We start from the raw sequence: 23,402 nt of genomic DNA, 5'->3' as shown, positions 1-23,402 counted from the left end.
TGCACTGTTTACGCATTTCATTAGAGTTCTTAATTGCTTTGGTTTCCCTTACTATGAGATACCTAAATTACGAACTGTGGAACCTTGCTGGTTATGCATGGAAATCCACTGTATTAATATTCTTGGTTTTGCTAGATGTTAACTTACTTTGAAGAAGTACTGCTTCACGCAGCCCTTTCTTGACATTGCTAGTGAAAGTGCAGGTGGGACTGTGAATGGGTAATTCAAATAGCTGAGAGCAGGAAGGGAAATCCACTGTCATGATTAGAAAAGGAGCAGTCCAATAGACAAGATCTTAATTAGGCACTTGGAAATCTTTCTTTGATATGTTATATTTTCATAAACTGAACAATTTTACAAGATTCAGCAACAAGATATGGTCTAAAAGAAAGTTTTTATTGAGTTCTAATTATTTATCACTATTGTTGACATTAACTCCTTTTCCCTAACTTGTGATTTATCATTATATGGCAGGGATGACACCTACACATAGAATTTGTCTCTGGACAGCTATTTTCAAGCAAGTAGATTCTTACCGAAGCTATATGACAAACTAATGCTGGACTCCAGGCTAACATTGGTTTCAGGGTATTTTAAAGTGCAAATGTAGTGTTTTGAAATTCGAACTCAGGGGCAATTTTGTGTCTTTGGGCCAGAAAGCTTGTTCGGTTGGTGCTTCCATAGAGTCTGCTTAGCTAAAAGACTGTCTGTCTTTGATTAGCCCTCAAGATTGGGGTTAATTAATGGGATTTAAATGAATGATTGGATCATACTTTAACATGCTAATGACAATGGTATTTTTAGTATGTTCACACCCATTCTATGTGATTGTGCTCTGATAATACTCAATTGTCTCCAGGTTTCTAAAGAAAACTGGACAATTTTGTGGTCTTATCTGACATTTGGAAGTAAACTCAAATGTCAAGATTCTTAAAAAACTGCATTAGCAACTTAAGCGAGGTATAGTGAAACCCAGCTTGAAATCTAAACCTAACACTACAATTTCAAGTTATGCTACCAGCTGCATGCATCATGTCACTTTCCTTATTATTCCTGTCAATAGCCCAATGAGGCTGTTGCAAGGATGTTGTGTAGAAATGTCAGTGAGGGTGTTTTGGATGCTAGGATGTGTGCAGTTCTTAACATTGACAAAGCACATAATTAACCTATTTTCTCTTTTTAAATGTTTTTGGCAAAAAAAAAAAAAATATATATATATATATATATATATTTGCTCGTTGATGATCTTTCTTTTACCACTGAATAGCATTTCACCTGTCATAACACTTGAAGGATTAATGAAAATAATTATGTGTGAAGATTTACAGTGAATTGATGTACTGGTTTTAATCCCTTCAGGCTTTCACCTTTAATTTTCCTGTTATTTCTGCAAATGATCCCATTAAAACGATACAGACGTTGTTTTGCAGCTCTTTAATGTGATACACCTTGATGGATCAGAGCAAGCGGAACAACACGCTGCCTTCAACAAAGGCACACTAGGGGGACTAGCTCTCTGTGGTGGAAGAGAACTGTTGCTAGCAAACAACACAGCAGCCCCATCCCAGAAGGCTGCAATTAAATAATCTGTAAAATAATAAAGCAATAATCATAATAAAAGACTTTTTATTAGGAGATACTTTTCGGCGGAGTGCAAAAGACGGAGAGCACTATCAGCAGACTTGCTCCGGAGAGGAGCGGCTCTGCCGTTTGCCTTTTCTGCTCTCAGAGACCAACTTTGTATGTGGGGATTTTTTTTCATAATAATTATTTTTTTTCCGTCAAGGCAGTTTGAAACTTGCTGCGAGGCGTTTACTTCTGCTGAAGTGCTTTTAATGCACTTTTAAAAGTTTACTTTACTGAGGTGTTTTTTCATGCAGATTTTTTAGTTTTTGTTTGTTTGTTTCTCATCTCAAACGAAAGATTTTGCGGTGCGTTTCACCGAATTCACCAACACTTGGGCGCCGGCTTTAACATTTCTTCTCCACACAGCCGCTCGCCTCAGCCACCCGGCCGTGGCAGCCGGGACCCCCTCACCGCCCCGCCGCTCCCCACGCCCCAAACCGGCCCTAAAACCGGAGCGGCTGGGCTGGGGGCGGCGGGGCTGCGTTTTTCGGTGTGTTAGTGTGCCGGTTTATCGTTTTTTCCCCTTTTTTTTCCTCCCCTCAGCGAAGGGCCCGCGCCCCCCTCACGCCTACAGCTCCCAGGATCCCTCGGGGATGGCGGTCCCGCCTCTCCCCTGCCGGCCCTTGTTGTTGGGAATGGCGGGGGGGGGTGCCGTGCCCGGCCCCCTAATGGCCGGCAGGGGGAGGACCCGGCCCCGCCGTGCGCTCGGGCCGCTCCCCTCGGAGGAGGAGGAGGAAGGGGAAGGGGCGAGCCCAGCCCAGCCCGCGGAGCCGCTGAGGGAGGGGAGTGGAAGGAGAGGGGGAGCCCCCAGCGGGAGGATCCCGGGGGGCGGCGCCGGCTGAGGCGGGGCGGCGGCTGGATCCTGCCCCGGGACGGCGGAGCCCAAGTTGCGGCGGGGCGGCGGCCGCCCCTGTCTGCCTGCCTGCCGCTGCCGGGGCCAGCAGCAGGAGGAGGAGGAGGAGGAGGAAGGGGGGAGCCTCCCGCCTCAGCCCCGCTGCCGCTCCGCTTGTTGTGCGTGAGAGACAGACACACACACGCCGCTCCCCGTCCCTCCTCCCTCCCTCTCTCCTTCCCTCCCTCCCTCCCCTTCCCTCGCCCCGCACAGCCCCAGGAGGCCGGAGCGGGCGCGGCGCTGCCGCCGCGTCTCGGGGCTCCCTCGGCCCGGCCCGGAGGAGGAGGACGAGGAGGAGGAAGAGGAGGACGAGGAGCGCCCCGGCGGAGGGGCGGGCGGCCCAGCCATGAGCGGCGGGGAGGTGGTCTGCTCGGGCTGGCTCCGAAAGTCGCCACCGGAGAAGAAGTTGAAGCGCTACGTGAGTGCCCTCGCCCTCCCTTCTCTTCTCTTCGCCTCCCTTCCCTCCCTTCCCTTCGTTTCCCTTCCCTTCTCTCCCCTTCCCCGCGTCCCCCCTCGCCCTGCCCGGCCTCCTTCGCCCCGTCCCTCCCGGCCGGGCCCGGCGCCCTTCGCCCGCTCCCGCAGCCCGCCGGGCTCCCCCCGTCCCTCTCTTTCCCTCCCCTCCCTTTCCCTTTTTTCTTCTTTTTTTTTCCCCAACTCCTTTCTGCTTTCCCCCTCGAAGCGCCGAGCGGTCAGCTCTGCCCTGCCGCGGCTTTATCGCCTTTCCCAGCAGAGTGGGGAGAGGGGCGGAGTTTTTCCGCCTTCCCCGGGGCTCCGGGCTCGGGATATTTCGGGTTTTTTGCCTCTAAACACTGCTGCCCCGGCCCCGGGCGGCCCCCCCAGGCGGGGATGCCCCGGGAGCGCTCCCCGTAGGGCCGGGGGAGCCTTTGCCCTTGGGACCGGAGCCCTGCAGGAGGAGGGAGCTGCGAGCCAAGCGCCTTTTCCTCGTGTTTCCCCCAGCTGCCCGCCGGTGCTCAGGAGGAAATATTTTAGCGGAGCCGAGCCGGAGCTCGCAGGAAAATGGAGCGTGTTTGCTGAGAGGGCAGATTTCGTGACAGGGCAGCGGCCAGGCGGCTGGTGCTGCTCGGGGCTGGCGGCGACGCTGCTGTCAAGTCACGTAGGAGGCAGGGGTGATGCCAGAAGTCAGCTCTGCTCAGCCCTTTCCCATTGGCACCGCCGCAGCCTCATGGTATCTGTGTAATTGGTACAAAATGTGTGTTTTTTTTAATTCTTTTTTCCTCTCTTTCCGTCTTTGTTTAGCCCGTTGGGTGGTATTTAAGTAGGAACGGCCCTCGCAGCTCGGCGTCGTTTGGAGAGGCAGCTCAGCCTTTGCTTGAGAGCTGAACCTCAACGCAACCCGGCTGCTGTCCGTCAGCTGGCGATTCGCGGCCACTACTTGGGAAGGAGCTGTTGTAGGCAACTTGTTAAATGGCAGGGGATTGGTGAAATCGGCTCTTAAAGTTAGTTGTTTAAAAAAAAAAAAAAAAAAAAAAAAAAAAAAGAATAGCCCGTTCACCGGTTCCCAGTGACAAAAACCCTGCTCTCGCCAAGGGCACAGGATCAGACTTGCCGAGAATGACCTGATGGGTCACGGGAGGGCTGTGCTTCCCCGCTGAATCGGACACAGGCTGTATTTTTGGCTGAGCCTCTGTGTGTGTATTCAGAGCGTGCTGCTTCACCAGTGTGCAAGAAGTGGGAAAACTATTAATGTTTTTAAAGTTTGAGTTAATTTCCCACTCAAGCCCTAAATCGTGTACAGTTACACTGTCTGTTAGTGGAAGAAAGCGTAAGTGAGAGTTGGCTGCTCTAAATCAATGCCATAAATCAGTCCCTAACATGTTAGCTATTTTCCATATAACTTTCTGTTCAGCATATTTCTAGCTCTGTTTCTGTATCAGAATAGTATCAGAACCTTTGAGGGTAAAAGTAGCCGTAGCGTTGGTCAGGTGGATCCCTGTCCTAACAGAGTAGTTCCTTCATTTTCACTTAAAACAGGGATCTGCTTTTTGAGGAGGCAGAGTATCAGTGATAGTATGGTTGGCCTGTGTTGGCAGGGCTTCGTGTAACATCTGTGTGCACCCAAGGCCATAAGGTCAGAAGTTTAAATCTTGCATGCTGTCGCAGATGACTTTCTGCTTGTATTCTCCCGTGTAAGAGAAAGGAGAGACTGTGTTTAAAGGAGGACTTGAAGTAAAATTCCTCTTGCTTGTCTGCGGTGCTCGATCAGTTGTAGGCTAAAGGGTCACACTCATTTTTAAAGCCATAAAAATGACCTTGACGTCGTGATCGCAATCTTTAAGCAAAGAGAAAGTTGACAAATAAATTGGAACTGAGTGCAGTGATTGAAGCATTGGCTTCTGCTCTCTGTAATTCTAAACTTCTGCTAGGGCACAGAAAAGCTATGTTTTTAAAGCCATATTTTATCCTGGTGATATTTCAAGAGACTGCACCAGGAGAAAAGATGGGAAAGTGATTTCAATAGGAAACTGCTTTTCTGCAACGCATACTTTTCACATATATATATGGAAAATTGTAACTTCACGCCCTATTAGATTTTGCATGCAAGTGTTGGGGCAAATCCAGGTTACCATCTGGGAAGGGAGATAAAAAGTCTGAAATTGCAGTTAAATATGGCTTCAGTTCTTAGGAAGGGTGAAAAGGAGCACTTTGAAGCTAGTGCATAGACATGTGTTTCACAGGGACTTCAATTTTTAGTTTGAAACAGTTGGACATGGTATTAAAGCTATCTTGCAATCATTTGGGGGCTAAAAAAAGAAAGTAAACTGGCCTACAGGTGGCAAAAACAGATTTACTTGGATATATGCCTTAATGCCATGTATATTTTCTCCCCCTCAAAGCAGTCATATTTTGATGTCATGTTCCTGTGTTTCAGGTGTGCAAGTAACTTTGCAATAACCATTTGCACCTGTTGTTCGTTCCCCGGAGCTGGTGTTCAGAACAGTTTCTTTGCTGGAATAGGTTTTCAGCAGGAGATTCTGGGGGGAGAATACTGTGGCTCCAAGATCAGGATGTGGATTTAGGAGACAAGTAGGGAAAGAGTATTGGGGCTAAATCCTGCACAGGTCTCTACAGCCTGTGCAATGCTTCCATGAGTAGCAGGAAAGGACTTGTGTCTGCATGGGGAAGCAGGACCGCTATATTTTATGGCTTCTGTTACCTTCTGTGTTGTTTGCTATTGCAACTTCTGTTGCCTTCAATTTTGGGAACTTCTGTGCCCTTGTTTTAACCCACTGTCACCAACTTGCACTTTTACTGCTCTTGTTCCCTTATTTTTAAAGACATAATTGGAAATCCACTTTATCCCAATTTGTACTTCAAAAAGCACTTGCAAACCCTGGCTTCGTAGTTCTCTGCTACATTGCACATGCCAGTTAAAATAGCTTGTTCTTTGTGGTAGCAGTACAGAGAATTTTCTACTGTCATAGTGTTAAGAAGCAACCAGATATTTAAACACAGCTGTCCTTGGTAAAGCAAGGAAGGAAGGAAAAACTTGAGTGAACGGGAGTAAGTCTTCTCAATTCTCTCCTAGGATGACTATGCTTTCATTTGGGTGGTGTCTGGGGCTCAGTGGGACGACCGAATATGCTTAAAACCAGGGTCTTAGCGTTGATGCTTGGTTTATACAATTGATTTGTAGTGTCTACTGAGGTAAAGAGCAGCTCGTGCCTTTTTGATTTTTAAATCTAAGTGTGGTGTAGCTGAAGCTAAGCTTTTTTTTTTTTTTTCATACCCATACTTAAGACAGTGTAGGTATGGAAGTAATAAAAGTGGAATATTTTACTGTGGTTTTGCTTGGCGTTTACTCTTTGGCACTAATCACATAGGTACCTTTTTGCTCTTGAGTAATACTTAAGCGTGCTAAGATATGTAATGGTGTTAAGAAATGTTTTATTCAGCAGAACAGTTGTAATCTGGTAGAAGCTGAAGTGCATGACAAAAGCTCATTTTCTGGAAGACACCTGTTTGTGTTAAAACCTTCTGTGATCTTGCATCAGCGTAGTGAGCAAATCTGAGAATCCAGTTGATTTACATGCATGAACACACATACACAAAAAACACAACAAGATGAGCTTGTTTCACATCGAGAGCTGTCCCTGTAAAGCTGGGTGGTCAAGTTAACTCAAGGTAGGTGAGTGTAATCAGGTAATGTTCTGTGACATCTTAGTATTCAGAACTTGATTATACTTGTGCCTCCTGCAGAAGTTGGTGAAGATCTTGCAGGAAGCAGTGCAGAAGTGTTAGTGCAGAAGCCTTACGTCTTGGACAGAAGTCGGTCCCTTCCCTTCTTCTGTGCACACTGCAGGAACCAGTATCTTGCCTTCTGATATTTGTAAACATAAGTTAGTGAACCCTAAGCCACGTATTTGAAAGCACAAGTAAACATAATGCTTGTGTTGCTGATTGAAGGAAGCTGCGTTGTTTTATGTGCTGACTGAAGGTGCTAAAATGGACTTGGTTATAACTTTGGGGGTATACCTACATTGCAAGCTTGATCTTTGGGCGTAAATCTCAGTTCTGCAGCACAGAACTCAATCTGCAAGTATTTATCCTGTGCAGATTTGCGAAGAAAGACAGTTTTCTTCCACTAGTTAGTCTGATTTTTTTTTTTTTTTTTTTTTTTTAGGTAATATACCATACTGATATACACTGTGAATTTAAATGTTTCTTATTGTGGATGGTCAGACAGCTAGTACCTGAACTGTTTGAGCACTTGTTGCTGGGGCAAGTAGGAAAATCAAGAGGAAAGCGCAATTTCTGTTACTTCAGTCTGAAGTGTGGGTGAACTGCTGGATGCAGGAAACAAGCCATATATTTCTGAAGATGTTTCTTGATGAGAACAGTTTTTCTTAATTCTGTTAAATAGTAACATTTATTTTGAGACCAGAAGTTCTGAGAGATGATAAAATACTCGAATTCTGACTTAATGTTATTGAAGATCATTCTCAGTTGGATCTATAGCAGGCTGTGGATACCCTTTCATCGTGGTTCTTTCTTGGTAGATGTGTTAATAAGATTTGGTGCAGCTAATCACAAGGGATTACAATTCAATGAAGACTAACTGGGAGCAGGGGGAGGAAGTGGCAAAGCCAATTATTGTCTCCAGCTTTCTGTGATGCTGCACAACATCTGCTATTCCGCGTAAGCACAAAATCTTGCGGTGCTGAACATTGAGTTTATGCAACATATATATTAAAGCCGAAGGAAATCATGAAATACCATAAACTTAGCTTTCAGTTTTCTGCAGATGACCTTGTTTTGCCTGTCTTCCAGTCAACTGTAAGCCAGAATGCTAGAGAAAGCAGCTATCTTAAATAAATGTGAATTGGATATCTTGAGAAAAGGAATGTTTTTATTGGACAGTTTAGTTCTAAAAAGTCTAGGCCTTGACTGTCAAAAAGAGCATATATTTTGGAGGCTGCTGGAGTGCTTTATTACTCCCCAGTGTGTGCATAGCAGTGGTGTTATTTTTGGTTGATGAGGACACCTTTCAGATGGGATATAATCCCTCCATTTTCCTTCTGTTTTGGTATTGAACAGCCTGCTATTTAGAAAGGGGAGAGTGCTAGTCAGAAAACTGTTTCCAGTGTCCTTTTTTCCTCTGAAAATTTTAAAATCTTGGAATGATGGCTTAGAAATTCTGGGGTGTGTAGTGTTTTGTTTTTTTTTTTTTTAAACTTTGCTAGCCTTTTTTGACATGGCTTTTGGATCATACAGCTAGAATCCAATTTAATCTCATGCAAACGTTTAAAACATATTTATTTCTCATTAAATTTGGCTCCTGGCTTTGACGGAAGTCTCACTTAAAAAGTGAAAGGAGCATCAGTGATTCAAGATGTAGCAGTCTTAATTAAGAGTAATTCCATGTATTGTAGATAGCTTTGGTTTGGGTATTTCATGTGTTTTTAGTTTTGCTATCTTTTTTTCTAGTCTAAAAATGGACTTGACCAAACTATATTAGGTAAAATGTTTTCTTAAATCAAGAAGGTGAGTACAACTGATGGGATGCAAGTTTCGTTTTTACACAGAGCAAATCAAATCAAGATATTATTTTATATTACCTTATAGTTTCATCCACAAATCTGTTTTCTCCTTATTTTCATCCAAACCTCTTCTGTAGCATTGCAGTGACAGTGTCTTGGGACTTTTCTTAAACTGACCTTAAAATTTTCCATGCTTCAATGACTAAACATTTTATTGCCAATAGAAGCAATTTAATCTGTTGCAATTTAATTGCAGTATTTCATTAGGAGGGACAGACCTTGTGTCATGCAAATTACTTGTGCAAGGCAGGCAGAAAGATCAGACAGAAAAGGATAATCTTGTCAAGGCAGGTATGTTGTGTACAGGTGAACATTGTTAGTCCAATACAATTTGCTGCTGTTCTAGGGGCTCTAATGTGAATTAAGATCCTTATATGTACAAACAAGTATTTCTAAGGCAGTATTACATTTTTCTTTTTGGGGGGATGGGGGAAGAACAAATTCTGCTATCTCCAGATCAAAAGGAAAGTGCTGTGTGTTTGTAATTCCTGCTTTACCAATTCTTGAATAGGCTATTGCAGTTCTTTTTTATAGATTTCTGGCTTGTTTACTTTAGAAAGTGTTTGTAGTTGTACAAATAGTATTAGCTTTATGCTGGTTGTAGTTTTTCAAAACCGGCTTCTAATAAAATTACGTAGTCTGTTTTTTCTGCTTGTATTTGGTCTTGCTTCCAGCTGTTAACAAAAGTTTTGTTTCTCATGATTAACTTCTGAAGCTTTTTGGAACATTCTGCACACTTTCAGTTGTAGAAAATAATCTCACTTTATAGTGTTTGCCTTCTTAGTGGTGTACATGAGGGAGGTGTTCATAAGCGAACTTTAACTGAGATGAAAGAGACTGAATTAACTGCTGAACTCTCTAACCATCTTTTTTTATTATTATTTTTTTTAACCAAAGCCTCATATAGGAAGGACTGTATTTAATTGCATTACTTTGCACCAAAATTACAACTTCAGGATCAAAATACCTGAGGCTATGGTGACGTACTTTCCTTCCTTTTTGCAGGTAAATGGCAGCAATTTTGGATAAATGACAACGTGATAGTTGTCTGTCTTGGAGCTGGTGGTATTACAACATGTAATTAAGAATCAGGCATTTGTGTCCGTATGGCTTGTGTATTATTAAATATAATATCTGTTCATAATAATACAAGTAATTCCGTGTAAAAACATACCTTGAAGAAGTGCCACTTCTAGAAGAACGTGCCAAGATAGCATAGTAGTCTGTCACTTCTGGGCAAAGCTGAGTTTAGGCCCCACGTCAAGAACTGAATTAAGTGAGAAGGTTTTGTTCATAGAGCAATTCATTGGCAGAGTGACTTGAGGAAAAAAAAAGATGCATTTTCAGGAGCTACTTTCTTTGAGAATTTGGGGCAAGCCTCAAGCTTTGCCTTCTCTGCTTTTTCTGAAACAGGTAACTTTGGTTTTCTGGCAAACCCTGGTAAACTTGGATTAGGGGTTCTGGTGTTTGCAGATGGGGCCCTGTGGTTTTACCCCGTGGCTCTGCAGGTAGAGGTGGGTGGGAATGACAGTAGGACATGTGGATGACCTTGCCTAGCAGGAGGAAAGCAACCTCGTGTCTTTGCCTGTTTTCCACACTAGAGTTTCCCAGCAAGCTAGCTGGTCACATGTTGGTTGTCCTGCTCTTTTATAAGTGAAAACAACAACAGATAAACCCTTCATGGCAGTGGAGATAGTGGCTGTCACAAACTGAATCTGCTTCTCCACCCATTTTCCAGCACAGCCAGCCTTGGGGCAGGGTGATGGCAGATCTACTGCCTGCCTTCCTTGAGGGTAAGTCTGTCTCCACCCCAAAAGGAATGCGATGGGTTTCAGAGGTGCAGGCAAGCACGTTCCTCTCCTCTGGGGTTACAGCTACTTCCAGGCTCTTCGGTATTTTTGCCTCAGAAGAAAAGCAAAAAGAAAAACAACACAAAAATAGACAGACTTCAGTTTATTTTTCTGTGTTGTCTGGGGCTTGGGATTTAAAAGCAAAATAAACCTGTAGGTGTTTATTGCTGACAGTAGGAGTTCATGGGATTAGTCTTGGGGTATGGAATAAGAATACAGGAAGCTATTCAAACACAGTTAATACCCCTGCCTTCAAATAGACTTTTGATATGACCAACACAAAAGAATTACGTTGCACTTGGAAGAGTTACTGTAAGTGAAGATATGTACATAGTATCAAATGAAAAACAGGTTTTGAATTTTAAGACTTAAAGTAGAATGATAGCCGTTAATAAAAAAAAAAAATATCTGGGAAATCTGGGAATAGTGTCAGTTTGTCGTCATCTCTTTGTATAGAGAACTGCACTGAGTCACGTAATGTGCTAGACAAATGTTCCCCTTCACACTTAATGCATGTTTCTTTTACTATTTTCTGACGCTTGTGTTTCCATGTAGGTTCTTAAACAGCATCAGATGTAGTAAAGAAGCTGGGCTTGATTTTTTTGGGGGGGATGGTGCAGAAGAGGATTGACGCGTCTGATGGATTGCTTGTTGGAACAGCTAGATCTAGAGTGTATGAGCCATAGTTAATCAAGTCCAAGGCCATATGCAGAATTTGACAGTTATAATTAAAAAAACAAAGCATATAAATCATTAGAAATGTAGTGAAATACAGACAGTAAGTCTGCGCTTTCCCAGCAAGCACTAAGAAGAAAAAAGAATATTAGGTAAAATTGTTGGGATCATTTATCTGATGCTTGTAGTGGATATGGTACAGATTGGTGTTGTGTACTTGTCAAGAAACAGCTAAGAGAGAATATCAGAGTCATCATGTGTGGACTTAAGGAAATGAATGGGCAATTTGTCTTTCCATGGTTCAATTAAAAAATAATAATAAGGAGGGAGTAAGAATGAAGAGGAGAGGGTACTTGCTGCAGTTTGAGTCTGAAGAGGCTTGCCCTACCTGGAACAGATTAGGCAGCGGAGCGCCCTGCCACACGGAAGTGTCAGAGGTAGGCTAGGGGTGGGATCCAGTCTGGCAATTCAGCTTTCCTAGAAAGTAGTGATCTGTATGAACTTGATTTGAGATTTAAGCCACAAACTAATAGAACTTTATCCCCTTTGATTATTTCACTTGTTACATAACTCCACGGGGTTTTCAGGGATTTTTTTTTTTTTTTTCTTCTCTCTGTGGTGCTATGTTTCTTTCAATTATATGTTTTACTGAGTGATGTTCTCAGGGTGGCATTAGAGAAACTTTTTATTTACAAAATCCTGTTCTGTTGCTACAGGAGATAACTTTTTAAAAAAGTGCAAGGGTAAGTATGAAGTGCAACAGTATCTTCTGGTTCTCGCATGTGCTATTGTCATCTCAGGTATGGTATGCAATTATTACTGCGAGTTTGCATCATGCTGTGCTTTTTGCAGTCTAATGACTTGTTTCTTATCTAGTGAGAAAACATCCTGAAAGCTCAATGCTGAGGTTATGTCATGTTCTGGGTTGTGACCTAAAAGTTGCCTGTGTGCACAATTCAAGTTGAAATGCATAAATTTGTCAGCACGGTGAAAAGTAACTTAAGCTGCTGTTCGCTATTAGAGGTCCGTCAGCAGACAAGATGCTTACACAGACTCCAGAGTTCGTTCTTTCTAAGTTGTCACCTGTCTTCTCCTTGCTGGGGTTTTGGGAAGGGAAACTTTTTGAGGGGTGGGTGGGAGGGGGAGAGAGATAAAGTGAAGAGTAGCATTTAAATGAGTCATTAGTGTAAATTGGGAAACATAGCCTTGGTTTCATCCCAGAGTAATTTTGTCCCAGGACAAGTAACTGCAGAGTTTTCTGCTGTGGTGTGTACTTTAATGCTAAGTTAATTGCCTTTTCACACTCCTTTGCATTTTTCCTTGACCTGACATCTCTGTGAATCTCTACTGCTCTGAGATGAAATAATAATAAAAAAAAAAAAAAAAGACATGAATTTATTGTCTGATTTATAAAGAATGGCAGGGATGTCTTTACTGATTATATAAATGAGGCACCATCATCATTACCTAAACTTGTCAGTGTTCTTTGGTGGCATTTTCTTGTCATACAGCCATAGCCGACTGATTCAAATCTTCCAGTTCACTGTTTGGGCCTTGGAATGGGCACATCTTTAAATTGCAGTAATAGTCCGCATAATTACACCTTTTTGCTGGGCATGTGCTGTTGGGAGCTTGATCTAAAACTCCGTGGAGAGGAGGTGCAAAGTCATTAGCAACACTGGTGAGATGCCTGACAGCTTCCAAGGACTGCTGGCGAGGCAGAAGCGTTCCCAGCGGGGGTGCTTCTGCGCTCTGCTTACGGGAAGAGGTTTTCCTGTCAGCCTCTGTTACCGGTGTCCAGCAAAGCCAAAGCATGTTCCTGCCTTCTTAGGTGGCTGGGATGTGAGCCTTCTTTCTGGTACCTTTTTCCCGTGTCCATTTTTTTCCAGTGCTCCCTTCTCAGCGTGTTGCTTCCCATTGCGGGCAGCGTGGTACGGGCTGGGAAGGTGGCAGAGGCCTTTCTGGTGACCTCCTTCATGGTGGTTTCTGTTACTTCAGGATGCCCAGTGACAGCAAAACCAACCCGAGTGTCACGGCTGCTGCTCACACTTGTGATGTGGTTGATATAGAGGGAAGAAAATGTTCACTTGGGAGTGGTTCGAATCCTTTGCTGCTGGTGGCTGTTGTTCAGAGGGAGGGCGGGATGGAGCCTTCCCCTCTGAAATGTAACTGCTTAAAAGAACTAGGGAACAGGCAAGACTGTGATCAATCCTTCCCAGCTGGGCGACCGAGCCGGACAGATGTTTCTTACTCAGTGCTGAGGAGGAAAGTCCCTGGCCAGCAGCTCTAGGGTAAGGGTTGAAAGGTGAAGAAATCCTGCGGGGGGCCTCCTGCTGTGATGATGGCTTCAGCCCTGCACAAGTGAGAGAAGATCCAAAACTTGTCTCTCGTGTCCTTTCCTCCTCCTTCCCCTTGTTGCAACTATTTTCTGTTTATTTTCCTACTTGTAAATTGCATAATTTAGTCCTTCCTGTCACTTCCTAATGTCTGAATCATAGGTAGCTCTTCCTGCCTGCAGTAAACAAACATTTTACTCCTGGCGCTTCTCCAGAAGTTGAAATTGTATTTATGGAGGTGGGGGGGTCCCCCTGGCAATGTGCTTGGGAAGCTACATGTAATTCACTTGTGTACAGATGGGAAAACAAAGACATCAGCTGGCTGCAGAGGGGTGAAGTAAGCAGCTTATCCAGTCTTCTAAACTGATGTAGCTGTTCAGCTGATCAGGACAAGCAGGTGAATGGTAGCACATGATAACAGGGTATAAACAGTGGGTTACAAGCTTCTGAAGTTGGAAATGTTATCAGCTAGGGAGAACCATCAAGTCTTCCTGTCGCTGCTGTTACATCTTTATCCAGTCGCAGACCTTGCGTGTAGGTACAGTGCTGAGATGCAGGGGGTCTGTCATTTAACCAGTGACTTTTGAGCAGCGCTGTCTGGTCTGACAGCAGGGCTTTGCTCACTTTTGTTTTTTTTTTTTTTTTTTTCCTATTTTAGCACAGGACAAGAAGATAATACAGGGCACTTGGGGATACAAGGTCTGCCTCCATTAGCCTGCTGGACTTCTTAGGCCATATCTGCAAAAGCTGCAAAACAGATGTCAACCTGGCTTTTCCTGTTACTCCTATTATTTTTAAGCTGTGAAGAGCCTTCATTTTATTTTAATTTTTAGATTGACTGAGTCCACAATGAAGCATGGAAGCTAAAACTAACCCATGGAGGCCTCCTACCTCCTTCTCTCTTGCTCTCTCCTTCTCACTCCCTGTTGGTCTGTCTTGAATCTTGGTAGACGAGCCTTGTGGCTGGCACAGCTCCCTACATTGAAGCTACATGTGGAACTGTTAAATGAGTTTAAAATGGTAAACAGAGACAACAGAGGAAAGATGCAGTTCTTGTTATGGCAACTTGGCATTTGTACCTTCCCATCAGTCTCTGCATCCTCACTTCCCTGATTGCTCCTGCTAAAACGAGAAGGTGTGAATAAGTCAGATTTATTAAGGACAGACTAGATGAGGTAAGAGCACTCTGTGTGTCACACTGATGTCCTAATTGTTTTCTTGAAAAAGAGATTCTCTTCTTTTTAAATGTTACAACCTACCTTGATTTTAACTGCTCTTCATATAGCATGGGAAGCAGATGATTTAAAAAATAAAGATACAAACGGCGGATTGTGCCAATCAAAGCAATAGAATATTACTCCAGCTAAGTTTTATACCAATTTCAGAAAAAATGGTTGAAGCAAAACCAAAAACCAGCACCTACCCTCACCCTATACCTAAAAAACCCCACTGCTGTTACATGCCATCGAAAAACTCATGTTCCAGCTTCTCCTGGCCGAGATTACATAAGCGCAGCAGTAGGTTTTTCATGGGCCATTTGTTCCCTTCCAGTCAGCAAAAGAAAGGATGGATTTCCTCACAAAGAGAAATTTTGGAACTATTAGTTCGTCTTGGAAGTTGTGAATGAGTTACTCTTTCTGTCATCATCTTCTATTTGCACTATTTCCCTACGTGTAATGAAGGAATCTAGATTTCTTTCCACAATGCTGGGAGGAGTTCTTGATTCCCATGGTTGGGCTTGAATTGAATTTTCTGTATTTGGAGTGTAAAAATAATTTTGTGGATGCTGTTTGGGTAATGAATAATGGTTGAGAATGGTAATGAATAATGGTAACTGAGAAGAATGCAAGTGTGATAGAAGACAGTATGCTGTTTATAACACTGCTCTAGTATGATGGCAAGCTAGTTCTTAAAAACACTCTACCATGTGGGAAATAAATTCTGAAACAACCATATTTAAGGTGTTTTCATTACTGTCCTTTTGCTACCTGCATTTTGCAGTTTTTGGAACTTAATAGTACAAATTGAAGTAAATGCCATGTTAAATAATGTAGGAAATACTTGTGTGTCCTTTGTACGCTGCATGGTGGACGTTTTGCTGAATCAGAAGCAAAAATGCAAGGGCTGGGTCCTGTAATTATAGTATTACAGGACCTGTCTACTATTGCCTTTTAATTTATGTTTGTAATATGAAGTTTTTCTGGTTAGAATAAAGATAACACTGAACAAAGAATAATGAATCCCAATTTTTCTACCTTTTGCATTATTTTAAGTTGTCTTGTAGTGTTCCATGGTGATATTTTGTCAGTTCTAGTCGATAAATTATCGCATTGGTTTGTGAATCTTTTAATTTGAACTTGAAGCTTTAAAATTATGATCTTGCAATAAATTGCAATGATTGTTACTGGCACTGCTCATTTAAGAAGATGACAGTCATGCCCTCTCAAAGAGTGTTGGGTGTTTTTCTTGAAGAAGGCATAAGTAATATTGAAGTCAAATCTGTTGGAGAGTTTTATGATTTTTTATTTTTTTTAGCGAATAGTTAAAGCAGTGCTTCTATGAGCTGCTTGTGAAATTGCAGTAAGTCTCAATTTAGAATGCAAATATTTCTCTAGGTAATTGAACTACATAGCCTTTAGTTGCTATAAAACACCTTTATAGCATTAAGAAAAAAAATCATGCTAAGTTCTATACCAAAACTTGTAACTCTGAGAGCAGGCGTAAGCCAAGAAAATGGTTGGGACTGTAGTGGAAACATACTTTCCCACGAAATAAAATCCAAGGATGTAGCCACCATAATTGTGCAATGAATTATCATAAGTGTGATGTCATAGTCTCTGCAACCTACTGAAGGGGTAGTCTGATTTTGAAATCAACCAAGTAGTGAATAACAAGTTTCTGAATTGGCCCAGACAACAGCAGACATGTCTGCATCGTTTGGGGAAAGCAGTCATCTCCGTAGAGAATTAAACTATTTCAAAATAGAATTTGTTGACTTAATGTGTTAATCTTGGCTTTCCATGAAGAAGTGCAGCATCCCGCACATATTAATTACTTTTAACAGATCACTAAACTACTACTGGCTTTGTAGGTAAAAGACTGATTGAAAGAAGGTTCATTGAGGCCATTAGGTGTTTAAATCCTACTGGACAGTAATTACAGTTTAGAGGAACTACAACTTCTTACTCTCCCTTGTGGAGAAGGGTCCCAGATACAGAGGTGTAATTGCAGGATTGTAGCTTTGGATTTACAGGGATAAATCCACAGGTTTGCCCAAGGGTGTATTTTGAGGATCAGGCAGAACCAACAACCTTTAAGGTATGAATAGTACAATTTAGAAACTTTATGATAATTATTGTATGTGATAAGAAAAATACATTGCTTGAACACCAGCTCTGTTAGGCATGCGTTATCTTACTGTAAAACAACCAAGTGAACGAGTCCTTTGTTTGTCACACTTTTGGATTAAAAATTAAGTATTGATCATTAAATTATTAGAACAAGTTGAACTTAATTTAAGTGTAGTAAATACTTGTCTCATTGTCCAAATGAGTATATATTCTAAATATAACAAAGCACAGTATACATTTTTAATCTTTTACTATAACTTCTTGGTGTGGTTATATAATAACTAAAACAAACAATTTATAAACTAGTGATGTGCCCACGAAAGATCTCTTCACTTTCTTAGCAGAAAAATCTTTACACCCATCCCTGTGTCCTTCAGGCAGAAACCTGGGTAAATAAACAGGCCTTGCAGTATGCCCAGAGGGTTATCGGTAAGGGGGAGGCGGGAGCAAAATCGAGAGCCAAGAGCCTTCCCAGAAAACTATCTGCTGGTATGTTCCATGTTTGGGAAACCTTGGCTTCCGCATGGTTCAGTCTTTCCTCATGACTCTTACAGATGCATACAGGTGACCTTTTCCAAGCTAGTTTCTCATGTCAGCGGTTCGTTTGTTCTTCTTATGTGTTTTTTCCTTCCATCTTTATTCACTTTAGAAACAGTCAAAACCTGCTTGTTTGAGCTCTTACATATAGCCTTGTTATGCTATAGCCTGCTATTCTGGTAACCTGATTAGTGTTTCCACTAAAGGATAGTAGGTTTTGCTTCTTTTTTGATTTTGGTCTCACTTTCTCTTGGGGAAGTGCAACTTCTGTATTACTGTGTATCTCTTTGTTGGTATCGACCTGTCCCTGGATGAGTACCCATGCTCATTTTACTTATGTTTTACATCAATGGCACTTTCTTCATTCTTTCTGTTCCTAAATCTTGCCTCTTCTCTGAATTGTTTTCTGTATGTTGCTATCATACTCCATTTGTTAGTGCAACATTAATATGTTCTGTTTTCTTGTAAGAAGTTTTTGCAGTTCACATTCTCCATTACTTTAAATTATACCCATGTTTTCCTAACAAGCAAGTCTCTTGCACACGAGTTGGCCATTCCAGGAATATGTAGATGACATGGCCTGCACTTGTCATTGGATTAGGCATGTAGACTTTTTCCAGACAATACAGACTATAGTTGCTGTCATTTTTTTGTCAGCCCTGCTAATCAAATTGTACATTTCTAAATGCAACAACTAATTTTGTCATAAATGCATGAAATGCAGATGATGTGAAGGTGGTATCCAAAGCCTTTTGTAACTACAGTGTGTCCTTAGAGAGACTTATATAATTTTTTTTACTTGTTTGCTCCAGCAGATTTATTTTTTTTAACTCCATGTTAAGTTAAGCATTTCACCCCTAAGTCCTCTCTAGATTATTAGAACTTGAGTTTTCTCATTCAGTTCTGACTTAAGGCTGACCTATGATGCGTACAGATGAACTGCAGGTTATATTTAACACATACATGAAATACTCCTGCCTAGAAGGGTAAGGTTCAGTTTTGGACAACAAGAACGGTTGTTACTCTGGGTGTGTTATTTAGCACGTTATTTGTCATGTTTAAAAATGACAATAAATGTATTACAACTTTTTCACAAATATGCTAAATGGCCACAAATCCCTTGAAGAGCAACTGACTTAAGTAACCATGTCCCCATTTTCCTTCTGTCTCCCGTCTTTCTGAGATAGTATGCTACTGAGGGAAGGAGCTTGTGGACTATGCTGTGAGGAGAGTTTACACTGAAAATGGTCTCATCTCTCTGCTTGGAAAGCACGTTGTAGACTTTAAAAGAAATGATTCTTATTTAGTAATAATATGGGTAGAGTGAGAAATCCCTCTGTAGCTAGGGCTTTGACTGTGTAGAGATCCATAAGGCTGAAACAGATTGAATTAGTGCATAGGAACAATTGACTGAATACCAAGTGGAGAGCATGGGAATTATCTGCGCTCTGTTAGGAGCGCTGCCAAGATAAGCTGCTGTCTTCTGTATCAGCTGCAAAGTTTCTTCGTGGTCATCCCTCAGTAAAGCCCCAAATAGTGCACGTGGTTTGAATTCCATTGAGATATGAAAGCAAACACAAATATGAAAGCCGACTCCTGAAAGAATGAAACATTTTTTAATTTTTAAGCCAAATTTTCTTTCACTTGATGATCTCACTGTTCTAATAAAAAAAAAAAAAAAAAGTGAAGCCAGCAGAGTCCCTCATCTGAAGGGGCTGAAAAGCTTCTTCTCAGTCTTCAAATACTTCCTTCAGTGTCCGCGCTGCCTCTCCCGGGCTGAGCCTCTGTCAGGTACGCGTCTCCCGGCCTGTGGCGGGCCAGGCCCAGACAGGCTGTGTGGGGCTGGGGGCTGTGCTTACAGCACTGATCGGACTTCGGGGGCTTCTTGCTGTTTTCACAGATCTTAAAAACGCTCTGTAAGTCAGTTATTGGAAAACTGAACTGATTGCTCAGCCAAGAAGTGGATCTCTGTATCCCAGATACTGCAGCGCGTCCAAGCCCCTCGCTCTGGGAGAGGAAGCAGTTGTGGAGCTACCTCAGGGCTGTGCGTGTACCGAGGGAGGTCAAGGCACCAGAGGTGGCTGCTGCTAGCGTTAAAACTAACCAGCCTGTGCATTTTGGTTTTGCCATGACCAGTGGTAGATGCCTGGGGGGAAATAGATAGAGCTGTCTGCATGTAGACGTAAAAGTCACCTGGAAGTGATCCAGAAATATTGCTTACTCTGGCAGTTGTTCTCTTGCACCTCTCCGTGCAAGAGATTCCTGGAGCGGAGGGATGGAGATGATGACTTGTTATTTTCTGATCTTGCTAACCTGCAGTGTTCTTAATGGGAATAACTGGAAATGAAGAGGCTACTCAGGTGTAATGAGGTTTAACTAATGTAACCAATGTTTCAACTTGTTCTACTGCATGTTTGCTCTAAGGCTTGTTTACGTATTGTATAAGCCAAACTCGCCTGTCTCGTTGGGTGAGTGTGGTTAAAAGTCTGCAGAGCTAAGTGAACTGCTGTAATATCTTACATAGCATTAACAAAATATGCCCCTGTGGTATGACACATGGCATATGAAATTTAAGTGCTTTTGAGACACGCCTCATAATGGTGATAGGCTTTTTTTTTTTTTTTTTTCAGATGGTGGGAAATTAAGCTTGCTCAAAATGTATTGTAACTATCTTTAGCTAATCAAAGAAAAAAAATCAAAGGCAGAGGGGCAGGGATCAGAGGCCCTAAGGAAGGTAAATGGAAACTGAAAACTCTCACCACTGGTCCTTGGGCTTGTTATGAAATGAATTAGAAATGTTTGCATTGATGGACAGTTTGTATCCTGTGAGGTGATTTTTTTTTATTTTTTTTTTCTCCCCCAACTTCCCAAGTACACTGCCTTCTTGGGCTTCGGGTGAGCTTTTTGGAGTTCATCATGTGAATATTTTTGGTATATTATATATTATCACTTCTTTGGCCAACTTCTTTCACTGAGATCTAGTGTAAGAAGAATGTACTAGTCACTCAGATAACACTTTCAATACCAAGGGAAACTGTACCACTCCACGTTTTTTCCTCTAGTCCTAAACTTAATGAGTTAATACGAAGCTAAATTTAGTAAAGAATTTTTCAAGTAAGCTGCTTATTCAGAACTACTGTAACTTAATCAGTATTTTGCTAAATACTTTTTGCTAATATGAAGTAAGTCTGGTTTTGAACCAAGTTCTGTAGTTAATCTTTTTTGCCAGTTTTGCTCATGAGAGCTGCTTCAGCTGTAGGATATGGTTTGTTGTAAAAGCCTTTTGTGCTTAGAATTGCTTTTTGTGGTCCCTTGTTAATGCTAGCATGTAACATCTGCATTCCTGTAAGAACCTGAAGAGTCTCCAACTTTCCAGGGTCCTATCAGAAGTGCTATCTAATGGAAATATTTCCTTATAACACATTGACATAAGGAACTTTCATAGAAATGTTTATTTTGAGAAAAATAAAAAATATTTAATTTTAATGTCACAGGAAAAGTATTTTAACAAGAAAACAGATAAATTCTTCAGAAGTCTAAAAATAAAGCTACAGTGAAGCAAAAGACTTCCACATTATTTTTTCCTTTATACATTCCCTGCTCTACTAAAAAGTTGGAAGGAAACGCAGCTCTGTAATCTCAGGGTTTCCTGGTTTTTGTCTTCTGATGGTCTTCCTAATATGTGTGGCATGGTTTGCTTAGTACTGACGGTCTAAAGTTTTCTAGGGTAATGTAGATAGTAGGCATGTACTCATGTAAAGATGTGTTGTGGTTTGTATCTCAGTTCTTCAGTGTAGTTCTCTGACCTTAATCTGTGTTACTGGAAAGAGGCTTGTGCAAAACGCTGGCTCCTAAGGCCATACAGGTGATTTTCATCTAGAAACAGTGGCTTCAAGGGAATATGCTGCCTTGTGTGAAGTTTCCTAGTAGTTTTTTCATTATATCCATTTTCAGTCCGAGTGTTTTGAGTGTCAGGCAAGAAACTGCAGTCGCCAGACTGCACTGGCATGAGCGCACTGAGTTGCGTAGTGATGAGGGTCTGGCTTTTCCCCTGGGATCCCGATGTGAAAGTGAAGCCAATGAGGGTTTAGAAGCACTGCAAAGATGCTAGACATAGCAGTTCTTCATTGTGCTGTGAAATTTCTTTATGGCTTAAAAATTTCTGCATGGTAGGGCAAGTTCCAGGTGGTAGATCAGTCTTGAAATTAAGGAGGTTGTAACTGGTCAACTTTTCTCTGGAATAGGACAGATCTGTTTATCCAGCAAATGAGAGGTGGTATAAGAACGCCTTGCTCTTCTTACTGCCTTAAATTGAGAAGAAGGAGAGAGGAATCCAATAGTGTGAGCTGAGTGCACCATGGGTGAGTGGATGGCCTTGTGTATTTACATTTGACTTATTATAGTGTAGTCATTCTTCTTCGTCTTCTAAAATTAGCAGAGCACAGCATAATTATAATACTTTCATGCTTCAGGATAACCTTTGCATTTCATTAGTTCATTGGTTCTTATTTATGCTACGTCAGTTCAGGAAGAAAAATGCTAAACTGGAAGAACTTGTTTTGAAAGTTCAGTACAAGTGTGTGCTTTCTTCATCTCTAATTTTGTATCTCCCACCTCTTCTCTGAATGTGAAAGTCTGTTTGCCTTGTCCTTTATAGTAAATGGGAGACTTCACTGTGAAGCAGCATCAAAGCAGTTTATTTGCCTTCAAATACATGTATGTATTTGATTAGAAGTTGAGTTGACACCCCTTAAATCCTCCTTTCTTCCTCCTCCCCCACGCAAATATTTTTAGGACAAGATTTACTGGTAAAAATAGTAACAGGTTTGAGGCGTCTTGCTTTTTCTTAGCTCTGCTTTCCATTCTGCACTCAGGCTTGTGCATCTCAGCGAGGTGCGGTGGTGTTTGGACCCTGCCAGCTGATGTTGGGTCAGCAGCACGGTGCTGTGCTGCGAGCAGCTGCTGGCTAACAGGCAGCTCGTCTCACACACGTCGGTGCAGGTTTTTCCCATAAGAAGTTGTGGCTTTCGGTGACTGTGCAGTACAGGGGTTTCTAACTATTTTGGGAGCTTTTCTGGAGGGACAAGTAGGCAATCTGGGGGCAGGTTCTTTTCCTCTCTGGTAGCCCTATCCAGTGTGGGACTGGTGGCTGCTCCCTCCCCTTGGCCATGGGCTCTGTGGGGCCACATCTTACCCTGGATATCATCACCTGAACATTTGGCTTCACTGTCACTGTGTGTAGCAGTGTGTGGCCAGCTGTCCGGGCCCACCCGGGTGTCCCTGCTTGGTGCTGGCATGATTTGCTTGCACGCCTGGCTGGGTCTCACCTGCAGCAGGCTTGTGCTTTGCTGCTTGGGAACTGCGGGTGTGGAAGATGCCCGTGTTCCTATGGGAAGGGAGGCTTTGGTGTTTATCTGCCTGGAACACCACTTGAAAGGTAGCCGGCGAGGAATGTGCACCCTTTAAAGATCACAGTCTTGTAGTATTTTATGGATACTTTGAAAGGCAAAAGAGTGTTTGACAGGGTTAGCGGGCAAATAAATGTATGTGGCCCTGGGGCTCTTCACCCTGTTGTGCTAACATAGCTTTCAGACAAAACCAGAAGGATGAGCTAGTCATATTCTCTTCCTTCTGTGACTTGTTGCAGAGACTGGAGTGAAAAATGAAACATTTGCGCTTCAGACCGCTCTCAAGTGTACGACGCGTACTTCATCTTAGTGTCTTTCCTTGCCGTTGATGTTAATGGAAATAACCTTTTTCGCCACCCATTTTTCTTGTTCACAGTCTTTTATGTGACCTTGCAGTGAAGTCATAAAAGCTTGAATCTTTGCTATCGCAATCCTTGCCATAGCAACATGCGTCATAGCCGTATAATTATTTATTTAATGGGTTTAATTATGAAAACTGGAAAAGGCACTTATGAAAACTGGATCAGGTAGGAAAAAAAAAGTAGTACTTTTTTAAAAGGAAAAAATACTTTCCAGATAACTTGAGAAAGGAATAAGTTAAGTTCTGGAGTGTTTGTTTTAAACTTTATTCCCTTGCCTACCTTTTCCTCCTTTTTCATTGTTTTTTTT

The 23,402-nt window shown here is 42.2% G+C and overlaps 1 protein-coding gene across 3 annotated transcripts in view; it reads left to right on the top strand.

Moving 5' to 3' along the window:
• The first annotated feature begins 2,579 nt into the window (after positions 1–2,579).
• Positions 2,580–23,402, top strand: part of GAB1 (GRB2 associated binding protein 1) — a 96,800-nt gene continuing 75,977 nt past the window's right edge. The window contains exon 1 of one of the 3 annotated variants that reach the window (XM_032187502.1): positions 2,580–2,936. In XM_032187502.1, the coding sequence (XP_032043393.1) occupies positions 2,865–2,936 (72 nt within the window). In that variant the 5' untranslated portion in view covers positions 2,580–2,864. The remainder of the gene's footprint in view (positions 2,937–23,402) is intronic. The other 2 variants (XM_032187500.1, XM_032187501.1) reach the window with 2 other exon arrangements.

The sequence above is a fragment of the Aythya fuligula genome, chromosome 4 (assembly GCF_009819795.1).
Source record: "Aythya fuligula isolate bAytFul2 chromosome 4, bAytFul2.pri, whole genome shotgun sequence".
Classification (NCBI taxonomy): Eukaryota; Metazoa; Chordata; class Aves; order Anseriformes; family Anatidae; genus Aythya; species Aythya fuligula.
This window is presented reverse-complemented; position numbering and strand designations above follow the sequence as displayed.